This window comes from Triticum dicoccoides, chromosome 1B (genome assembly GCF_002162155.2).
Source record: "Triticum dicoccoides isolate Atlit2015 ecotype Zavitan chromosome 1B, WEW_v2.0, whole genome shotgun sequence".
In the NCBI taxonomy this organism is placed as follows: Eukaryota; Viridiplantae; Streptophyta; class Magnoliopsida; order Poales; family Poaceae; genus Triticum; species Triticum dicoccoides.
In genome coordinates this window covers 659,129,296-659,141,002 of record NC_041381.1, presented here as the reverse complement: position 1 = coordinate 659,141,002, position 11,707 = coordinate 659,129,296, and the positions used below count along the sequence as shown (strand labels likewise).

Sequence of the window (11,707 nt, the reverse complement as noted above, 5' to 3'; positions counted from 1 at the left end):
AGTTTCAGTTTGTCGACACTTTCTCTATTGATCATGTATGCCTGTCAGTCAGTCAAAGCCTAATCATGTGTGGGTTGGGGTTTTTTCATCCGGGTTTGCTTCAAGGATTTCTCATGCTCTGCTCCTCTATCTGTTGTTCTGCACAAGATACTCTGTTGATCAGTTCACTAGTTTGCTCTGCTCCCCTGTCTGTTTGCATGTCTACATCTGCCAAAGAGCAAACACCGCCCTTCCCTAGAAAAAAAGTTTGGTAACGTTGGTAGTACAGCCGTCTCCCTGCAACAATTTCTACAGAAAATCTTGCTTATTCTTGTAGTACGTAGTTGTTTTTCGCACTCCATCTAAACACCAATTGGTTAAGCATAATTTGTACATATTGCAGCTCACTTCAAATTCAGCCTGGGCAGTCAGCCAGCCTTGTCTCATTGTCTGAGGATAGAAATGCAGAAATAGGAAGACCAAATTTTGGTGAGGAGGAACACGTTACCAATATTTCCAAACCCAGGTTAAGGTAAGGTTAGCATGCAGCAAATGGACCAAGCCAGGGCCATCTCAGAATCGATTGACCATGCGAATGGTGTGCTGCTGCGCTGCTCCCGGCTAGCACATGGGAAGAAACAGACTTCCAAAGAAATGGGAGGTGGGAAAGGGAAAGGGATGTGTTGAGTACTAAGGGCATGTACAATGGTTGATAAGATAGTCTTATCTTAAGTCTTGCATGTGATTTAGAGATGACAAAAAAATTTGTCTACAATGGGTCATATCTTAGCCTTATCTTCAATAACTAGTAATTCCTAAAAATATGGTGAGACATATTGTGCTAAGAGATCACCTCTTGTCTTCTCTTAAATAAGAGAAGACAAGCCTTTTCTTATGAGTTCTCTCTCCTCCACCTCATCATCTATCCTACGTGGCATTGCTAAGATAGAACCATTGTACATGCCCTAAGTCCAAACCCCATGATCTCCCAATCATTATCCTGGTGCGTGGACCAGTCGTCGAAAGCAACTGCTTAATAAACTAGAAGTAGTACGTAGATGTTTGTCAACTCTCAACTGGATGTTTTTCCCAGCACATATCATATGAGGACCAAAAAATTTAAAATATGATTTTGAGAAATTACTTTTATTTTAGCTTTATATGTACTCGGTAAAGAAATATAAAAGCATTTATAGATCACTAAAGTAGTAATTTAAACGCTCTTATATTTGTTTACGGAGGAGCGTTTTCCATAAATAAAGCGCAAAGGTATCACGCTAATGTTGGTATTAGTTCCTGCAGTCCCCTTCGATTTGCATTTGCATGGTGTTGCCGTCGCAACGGAACAGAAGATGGGGAAGGCTAGGCCTAGGCATGCTCTGGTGCCCGGTGGTTCCATACATGCTGTCGTGCTGGAGCAGTTGGCTACGCCACGAGGCACGTCGCCCGTGGTTGGTCGATGCTGCTGCAGCGTGGCTGGCCGTGGAAGAACCCGAGCTACGGACTGGCGGACCCCCACTTTCCATCGGCAAAGGGATACGGCACGGCAGAGAGAATCTGCGGTGCGGGGACCTCACCTACGCACCCTTCCTGCTCCATTTCCAAATTAACAATTCTCGTCCATTCTACGAGCAGTTCTTTTGCTCAAAAAAAGTGCATGCACGGTGGACGCCCTCCTCACTGTTCCGCGCCCACTGCAAATCCGATCAAAAGCCTCGTAGCATTTCCCCCCTCCCCTTCGTGTGTGTCTTTCAGCAATTTACAAGTTAATCTATTATTTAGACCCGAATATTCAGGGAAATGTCAATTTTTCAGGCGTGGCAAATCTGATGTTTTTCATGGCAAAATACGTTCCCCGAGGATGACAAATTTAGTTGTCGAGCACGGCGAATCTGTGTCAGTTTATCATTTGGTCAAAAAAAATTTTGTGCTTCCAAACCAAATTTGTCGTCATCTCACCAATATAAATTACCATATAAAATGTAAGATTTGTCGTGCCTAACAAATCTTAGTCAGGTGGTTGGCGTTTTCGTAATTTTATTATTCGATGGATCGTTTACGAGAATATATTTATTTTCTACATCCAAAAAATAAATTGTATGCATTGCTCGATGCATAGGTGGGGGTGATCTTCCTTTTTGAGAAAAAAAATTACTATGCAAAAACAATGTACCATTTTGTCAAACTGTTCGTATCTACAAGGATATAACTCGGTAGTTTCGAGATATTGTGGTTGGACCGTCAAAGGGAACTTCATGTGAAACCCTAGCCGCATGCCATAGGAGCCAATGAGACGAGCAAGTACGCACAATGGATTACATCATCGCTAGGGCTTCCCGACCTTCGTTGGATGCTCTGTCGACAGCACGAGGAAGGGAAACCCTATGAGCTTATTTTCCGGGTGCATTAAATAGTCTGGGTGTCTTAATTAGGTAATTGGTTGCCCATGGTTTCGGCTTCGACGGTGATGATGACGGCAATGAATAAGTATTCTTCGGATCTCCTATCAAAGTAGTGATATTTTCGGCTACCGTGTTGAATCTAGGAGGTGGTGTGTACGTTGTCTGGGGCCCTTCAGATCTGGGCATGTTTCTTGGGCTTGGTCTCAAAGTTCTTCGGCATGCTCCATACAGTGGTGCTATTGTGGACTGCCAATGGCGTCGACGGTGAGCGCTGACCTTGGGGGTTAGGGTGGGTTCCCCCGGACATTTTTTTCCGGGGGCAAAGGTTGCGACCTTTTTTCCTATGTGGGAGACTCCTTGCCACCACAGATCACTCTAAGGTGGTTAATGCTCTCTCTGAGTTACATCAGTGTTTCTTGTGTTGCCATTACAAACATGATAAAAGTTTTGACCAGGAGATGGTTCGGGTATGCGATCTTTGATCTATACAAGTCATCTACGATAGAGGCTTTTTCTCCGTGGCATTGGTCCAGCTGGACCTTAGCATGACGACTTTCTGAACCACCTGAATTGGTGTCAGACTGGCTCCGATGATGGAGCGGTAGCGACCCGTCCTGAAGACTGAGTTTGTTTGGTTGTCCGATGACCCTATTGCAATTTCTTTGTTTTGTATCGTTGGAAATTTTTAATATAAACCGATGCATTTATTATCCATACATAAAAAAAAGAGATGGTGTGGTTTTCAGGATATTTTGAATCCATCATCGGGAGCCTAATAAAAGCAGCCGAAATCCCATTCTGCTTACAAGAGTATATATTTCCAGTTCAAAAAAAAAATGGAGGGACGTCCGTCGCGTGGGCATGACTTGCTGCACGCCACGCCGCGCGCGCACACCTCCCCCACGCCTGCGTAAGCAGCAAGGCACTCTGCTGGTTTTTTCTTAATTATTATACTGTGATTAATTAACCCCCCTCCCCTCCTGTTCCCTCCGTCCCTCCTCCCTCGTTTCTTTTCTTGGCCAAGAAGAAGAAGAAGGTCAGCACGCCACCTCTGTGAGGTTCTGACGCCTACGGGCCCACACCGTCCCATGCTTTCGCCCACAGTAAAAAGCTAGTAAATCTTATCGTTTCAGTTGAATCTTGACGGAGTAAATATGTAATTTTACCGTAAAAATAATTGCGTGCAGCAAGTCTGCAAAGAAGAAAACGCAATTGGGAGTATATAGAATCGAATCGAAACACAGGCTCGAAAAAATTGCGCAAAGCGCACCACCGCCTATAAAAGGCGCATCACCCGAGACGAGGCTCTGTCCTCGCCGCCTATAAAAACAATGGAAGAGGTGTCGACGTTGATAAAGCAACTTGTTCGATTAATATTTCACCATAGCAAATTCTGTGATAGATTTGCTTGGTATTTCGGAGTTTCTAAGGATGTTGAGCAGGCCTGGAGGATGAAACCTATGAAGAGGACCTTCTGGGGCAAGGAATATGTGCTGGGTGGGCTGACAGGGTTGAAAAGAAGATCGACACTTGTTCTGGATTGTCAAAAGATGATCGAAAGGCTCGAGCTGCACATTATCAATCTTGTGCGCTCTCTCAATGTTATAACATATCTAAACCAATCATCTTCTGTGGCCCCAATTCCACCAGAGTTTGTAGGTTACTCTGTATTACTCCGTAAATACTCCCTCTGTAAACTAATATAAGACGCGTTTAGATCACTACTTTAGTAATCTAAACGCTCTTATATTAGTTTACAGACGGAGTAGTAAATACAGAGAGACCACACATGTATGGTCTGACCAGTGTCAAGCCAGGCTGGGTTTTGAAATATGCGTGTTGTCAGCACCGCTGGAGGATCCAAAACCCCAGCATGACCAGCACGTTAGTCCCATCTTTTCTCGACATAATCAGGAGCCTCCACTGCAGATTGTAGTGCACCCGTCATCCAGTCGGTTGCAGACTTGCAGGTATTTGCGTGGGCTTTGCTTAAAGGGGATGTCTTGCCATGCCCAAGGATGGTGATGGTTCAAATGTTCCTGGCTCCGTCACCATCTGTTTGTCCCAGCCAAAGAAGAGTTGGAGATTGACAAAAATTAATAGACAACCAGGCGGCATTAAGAGATGCATGGATCCAGAATTTCTTTATCCTGAGATTCAGGCGTGGTTCCAGGATAAATATCTGAGACAGTTTGGAAAGAGGTTAAAGAAAGTTAAAAGGGCAGTCGATTCAAACAGGTTATGTTGCAATTGCTTGACAACTATGCTTATTTCTGGTGGAACAACACATGTTTGGTAGTGAAATAGATATGAAGTACTAACAGGGAAGCATTTGCTGTAATGAAAAAGCAAGGTCGAGATAGCTCATCATGAAAAGTACTCCCTCTGTCCCATAATATAAGAGCGTTTTTTTTTACACTTGTATAGTGTAAAATACACTCTTATATTATTGAGACCGAGGGAGTATAACAGAGTAGCTAGGATATATTGCCGTTGAAGGCTTTACCTAGCGCAGATGTTTCTATTTGATGTAAACTATATTTATTCATTGCATCACCACCTACAAATAATACACGAGAGTTATTGTTGCAATAGTTAACACAAGCACGTACAAGCATTAGATTTTGTTTGCCTACGGTACATTGCATCATGTGTGTACTTCATTGCTTACCATACTGTTGCAAATGTAATTTTTCATTAATCTGGAACACACAAGGAATTCTTGATACTTATAAGCCCACCACTATATAGGACTTCGACATTTTGTGTCCCCAAATCTGTTATATTGTTTCTAAATTCATTTGTGATACACAAGACATCAGTGTGCATTGTGTTCATGCATAAAAAGGTCGTTAAATTATTTGTCTGGCACCTGTAGACCGCACTGCCAGACTAGAGATCTCGCGCAATATTGAAGATTGTGAATATTAGTGTGCATTTGGGAAATTATTATTCCATTTGAGCTAAGAAATTGGTGGATTTTGAATATTATCCGGATTCACTAGGGATCATTTAATACTGCAAAAAATTGCTATGATAACAGCCACAAGAAGAGAAATGTGATGATCATGTGAAATACCACTTTTTCTGGCCAATTGTTCCAGCAGAATTGGGTGGTGGCGGTGTATGTGTGCGCTCATCAACAAAAAATCAGAGCTGGCACCGGCAGTAATAGTGCCACGGTCACAGTGTCCGTCAATATATTCCCCTTCGAGTAATAATAATCTTGATAATATTTTGCCAACATAAATACTACTGTATTTTTATTATTGTTTTGCACTCGGCGTGTCCAAGGACCTTTGATGATCTATGTTGCAGCTTTCAGTACCTAAACATCATACAAAGATAAGTGCAGCTCGTTAATTTGCACCATATACTTTGGTTCAGTTGAGAGTGCCCATTTTAAAGATGTATACAGTACTAACAAACAAAACAGGAAAAAATCACCCATACACTTTATCTCATCTTACTGTATTAATACTGCTATTTAGCCCAACCATGTCATTCTCGACATATATACTCCCTTTGTAACTTCTAAAAGATTTCTATGTTGGCAATGAGGAGTATTATTCTATGTTGGCAGGAGTGCGGCCAGCGGTTGCAGCACAGTGCATAACCATTGATATATCTCTGGTTCTCAAGGAGTACAATGCAGTTGCTAATGGTGATTCTTGCAGGGCAAAAAGTTCAGATGTAAGATTATATAGACAGTATGCAACCAAATCAGAACTAGTGGCACCGTGTGACGAATGTATTTGGAAAGAACTTCAAGAAGGAACTATGTAGTACAAAGAAGTTTTGCTCGGGCCAAACTGAACCACCCAATATATTTCTATCTCTTTATTCTCTTACTCAAATTTTAGAACAAAGCAAAACAAGCCTACACCCGATTCTTCATGTAGCTGGAGCCATTCTACATGTACTATATGCATTATCAGCTCTTGATTTCTGCCGTACACGTTCGAAACCAGCTAACTGATATCCTGAGAATACATGCCATGGAGATGCCGATCTTGATTTACACAATACTGACCTTTCGCCTTTTAACCTTTTAGCTTGGACTAGTAGTTTGTTTAGTTGCCTTAGCCAGGGTAGATGACAGGGCAACCTCTTCATCCCTTTTATGCACTGGAGCAAGGCTCTCTTCAAATAAACTGAATCTTGAACCAGGAATGAAGCATGGAACAGAGGTGTGTGTCTCAGTGACCGAAAGAATGCCCTCTAGAACCTGACAGCTAGGATCATAGGTGTAAACCTTTTTATGAAACTTTTCATAAACCCAGTGCTTGCTAGTAGCAATGACAATCTTCTTCCCCGACCTGCAATTGCCAAGAGAACCAATAACTCTCACAGCCTGTGGCTCGCCTAATTCTCTTCTGATGTGCCCGGACAAATCGATTCGATGATTTAGCGTCCAATCACCAGAGCCGTAATCCAGCAGCCCCCAAATCTCCAGGGCACTACCATGAGGGGTTCCGTTGCGAAGGTTCCGGACAATACACACCTGGTCATCCATCACGACCAGATGCTCTCCTTCTGACTGGGACCAGGGGCGTACGTGCTCTCTTGATCCCCAGAACGGTGGTGAACGGATGGATCCGAAGGTCTCCTCTGCGACAGAAAACAATATGATGGCAGCTCTTGGCCTTCTGATGAGAAGAGAAGGACTGATCAACCAGTGCAGGAATCCGTTGGCAAACACAGGTTGTATTTTGCTCATCATAGCATGACCAACTGCAGAATGTGCAAACTTGGACCACCTGAAGGGTACTCCTCCAGCTGCAGGCCTCCAGCAATCAGCCCCTGGTGTGTACACTTCACACCTGAGGATGTCCTCGTGGGCAAGCCCATTGATCAACCTCACTACCTTGTACTCCCTTGTCGGGGCATCAAATCCCAACCCAGCAGTAAAATCACGTGCACGATCACAGTAAGGTGGCAGACGTGCGACTGCCCGTGTGGCTGCATTGCAAACATAGTAAGCTAGCGCGGCGGCGTCATATAGAAGGGTGAGGCCACAGCATGGTGAGGGCGTCAGTACTTCCACAGAGTTGGGACGTGCAGAGTCAATGGTGAAGAGTAAATCATCTCTCGGGCCTGACGGTGAGTATGAGCATACTGTGGCCGAGTCCAATTTTTCTGTGGGTGAGACCACCAGTAGCTTTGGTGCTGGTGGCAGCACCTTACAGGTTGCCATGTGGAGGCTGCAGAAATCCTTGGAGGAGAGGAGTGCAGCCCAAGAGCGGCAAACGACCCGGAAGCGGAGAATGGATTTGACAGGGAGACGAAGTAGCACCTCCAACATCATGTCATCAGGAAGCAAACGTGCACAAAGAGCTAGAAGGGCCTTCTTCTTCTTGCTGCTTGGGAACGCCTCTGCCGTAATCTTCCCAGCCTCGCCACAGGATGGGATGGCACTCTTTCTCTTGCTGCCACCCATCATTTCACCACCAACTTCTGTTGCGTCCAATCGAGATTACTAATTCAGCAAGATGTTCTGCAGTGAAGTGTGAAACACACACATAGGAACGATTTGAGTGTTAGTATACTGAACCTCGATGCATATGTTTATTTGGAAAGGTAATCATAATTTAATCCCAAATTTTGTTTGAATAATATAAACTGACTGCTATTAGTCCTATATTAGCTGAGAGGGCAATAGGCACCAAAGCAAATTGCAGGACTCGCCTGCATCTTGGACATAACAGATATGCGTTTCTTTTGAAGCGAAGAGGCAAGATCGACCCAATTATGATTTTTACCTCGAAAGATAAAATAACTGCTCTTAGGGACACTATTCTGAAAGCAGTAACACCAGGAAGTTTGAGGGTAACAGGCAGCGAAATACATCTGAAGATCCCCACGGCAGTATGTACAATACATCTGAAGATCTAGCTGATTTCATCATTACAAGAAAGGGAAGACGAGAGAGAGAGAGAGCAGAAGGAGATCCGTGTGACAAGAAGATGAATTAAGGCATCGAACAGATCCGAGCGAGGTAGGGGGTTTCTTACCAAGCGAATCCACTGGACGGCGCCCGCGACGAATCGGCGAAGCTAGGGTTACGGCGGCTCGGCGGGAGGAAGACTCGATTTTTTCTGCCGGGAGAGACGGAGAGATATGGAGGGGAAGGGGATTATTTAGGTTGGAATTGGATACGAACCGGTGAGACTGAAGAAGGTCTGTCGGAAGGGGAACGTCCGATTTCTGCAGTCTGTCGGCATGCCCTTACAAGCGTCCGATTTGACATCAAAGATTGGCATCGTATATACGTATATACCCTACCCGTTGTCGTTAATTACATTATTATTAGTGAGGATTGGGGTAATTAGTTACAATTTGCTTTTTTTTTTCTTGGGAAACATTTACGAGCGGCGGACAGGCCGAACCTTGGGGCAGTCGTGCGCGCGTCGTCGGGTGAGTTAGAATCCAGCGCTTCGTGCTTGTTCCACTTAGCACTGGCCGACTCACCGCTTCACACCTACCTTATCTCTTCGCCGCACCTACCTTTCTTTCTTTCATCCCTGTCCATGACGCATCTCATCTTTTCTCTCACGCCTGCCTCTCCTATCCACATCTTCCTCGCCACCTCCGCTCCGGTCGATGCCCTCCGCCACCCGCCCGTGCAGCCTGCCGTTGCCTCGACTCAGGCAGCGCGCAAGACGGCTGCACCCGGGCTGCATTCCTGGCTTCGATTGCCGGAGTTCCATGTGGGTCTGCGCGGCGGGATCTGCAGACCTGATTTGGTGGAGCTGCAACCGTGGCGACGGGAGCTGCAGCCCCAGGTTGTGGAGCTGCAACCGGCCATGGGTTGAGCTGCATCCGACAGCGCTGCCTGGTGCTGGGACCGACAACTATCATGCGCTGGGACGGTGGCCACAAGAGTTGGAGGTGACGACCACAAATGCTAGAACCAGCACCCACCGATGCCGGAGACAACGGCGCCAAGTGCTGGTCGGCGGATTATGAGTTATTCTAGGTACCTTGAGCTTAATTAAGGGTAGTGGTTGACTGGTTGGTCGGCGGATGCAACAACGTCAGCTGTATTTCGTAGATCCGTCGGGTGAACCCTGTGCCTGATCCGTTAATCGTGAAAGACTGCAGACAATAGCTCCTAGTTAGCACTGAATAAAATTGTTTGCATAAGGGATTCACCAAATAGCTTGGCCCCCGGCGAGCGACACACAAGTACATCAGGTAGATGGATTATAGAGGTTATATATGTGCATGATGTGTTCTTGGGAAAGAGAAAACGAAGAGGGCTGCTATACCTTGGCAAGTGGGAGGCGAGATTATCCACAACGGCTAGGCGCACCATGTTCCTCGAGTCCGAATCGGGACGACGGTGTTGGCTCCGTCGTGGAGGCGGCTTGGGCACGCCGACGTAGGTGTCCTTGATGCCTTGGAGCCCCGTCTCCCGCGACGTCTCGGTACAATCGCTAGCGTCACCGCTGCCGGTGGGCCGGTGTCGTGGGCGGAGTAACTGCGGGGGCTGCCAGTGTTTGGCTAGGGAGATTGTGATCCCGATCGATCACTAATCAGGACATGCGCGTGGATTGCTGGCAGAACATTGCATCTCGGGCCTTGTATTGGATGGCAGACCATGGAAGCAAAATTGGATGATACATAGTAGGGTGTTGATTTCTTTGTGTACGCTGATCTGGCTGGCCTTGGGTAATTTAAGTTTATAGCCTTACCATACCTAAATTGATTTATCGCCATAACTACCATATTAGAAATTTTCTGAGTTTATGGCCTTACCATACCTGGATTGATTTATTACTATAATTATCACATTTGAGATTTCTGAGTTTATAGGCTTGCTATACGTGGATTAATTATGATTGATTACCATAAATACGTTTGCTATTCCCGCCCAGACGAGGAAAGAGGAAAACCAGTGGGAGGGGTGGTGGGATGAAGAAAAACCGGACGAAAATAAATCGTACCAGACTACCAAGTGCTTCATTAGGAGTAGAGAGATATGAAATTTGTGAGTTTATAGCCTTACCATACATGGATTAATTGTGATTGATTGCCATAAATACGTTTGCTATTCCCGGCCAGACGAGAAAAGAGGAAAACCGGTAGGAGGGGTGGTGGAAGGTGGGAAAAAGAAAAACCGGACGAAAATAAACCCTACCAGGCTACCAAGTGCTCCATTAAAAATAGAGATAACGGTCATAGGAAATGCCTAATTAATTTGTGACATCCATAAACTAAAGACATTACATGGTCTGATTAATTAATATACTTACAAATTGCAATAACCATCTATACAAAACCTCAAAGGGAAGAACATATGGATGCATGCATATCTCTACTCCTAATGAACGAATTGGTTGAATAGTCCTCCCCACTTTCAACCGGTTTATTTTCAACCGGTTTATTTTCAACCGGTTTTTCTTCGTCCCACCTCCCATCAGCCCCTCCCACCGGTTTTTCTTTTTTCTCGTCTGACCGGCAATACCCAACGTATTTATGGTAATCAATCATAATTAATCCACGTATAGTAATAAATCAATCCAAGTACGGTAAGGTCATAACTCAGGAAATTTTGAATATGGTAATTATATGGTAATAAATTTAAATTACCCCAAAGGCTATCAATCCAGGTATCCTAAGGCCATAACTCGGGAAATATCGAATATGGTAATAAATTTAAATTACCACCAGGTATGGTAAGGCTATCCACGTATAGTAATAAATCATATAGTAATAAATCATAATTAATCCACGTATAGTAATAAATCAATCCAGGTATGGTAAGGTCATAACTCATGAAATTTTGAATATGGTAATTATATGGTAATAAATTTAAATTACCCCAAAGGCTATCAATCCAGGTATGGTAAGGCCATAACTCGGGAAATATCGAATATGGTAATAAATTTAAATTACCACCAGGTATGGTAAGGCTATCCACGTATAGTAATAAATCATATAGTAATAAATCGTAATTAATCCACGTATAGTAATAAAATCAATCCAGGTATGGTAAGGTCATAACTCAGGAAATTTTGAATATGGTAATTATATGGTAATAAATTTAAATTACCCCAAAGGCTATCAATCCAGGTATGGTAAGGCCATAACTCGGGAAATATCGAATATGATAATAAATTTAAATTACCACCAGGTATGGTAAGGCTATCCACGTATAGTAATAAATCATATAGTAATAAATCATAATTAATCCACATATAGTAATAAATCAATCCAGGTATGGTAAGGTCATAACTCAGGAAATTTTGAATATGGTAATTATATGGTAATAAATTTAAATTACCCCAAAGGCTATCAATCCAGGTATGGTAAGGCCATAA

At 44.0% G+C, this 11,707-nt stretch overlaps 1 protein-coding gene across 1 annotated transcript; it reads right to left on the bottom strand.

Moving 5' to 3' along the window:
* Window positions 1-6,067: 6,067 nt before the first annotated feature.
* Window positions 6,068-8,599, bottom strand: LOC119349458 (F-box protein At5g49610-like). The gene is made up of 2 exons (XM_037617497.1): window positions 8,396-8,599; window positions 6,068-7,878 (listed from the first exon to the last, which is right to left on the bottom strand). Exon 2 carries the CDS (start codon window positions 7,822-7,824, stop codon window positions 6,433-6,435), a length of 1,392 nt encoding a protein of 463 aa, XP_037473394.1. The 5' UTR covers window positions 7,825-7,878; window positions 8,396-8,599; the 3' UTR covers window positions 6,068-6,432.
* Between the last annotated feature and the right edge of the window lie 3,108 nt (window positions 8,600-11,707).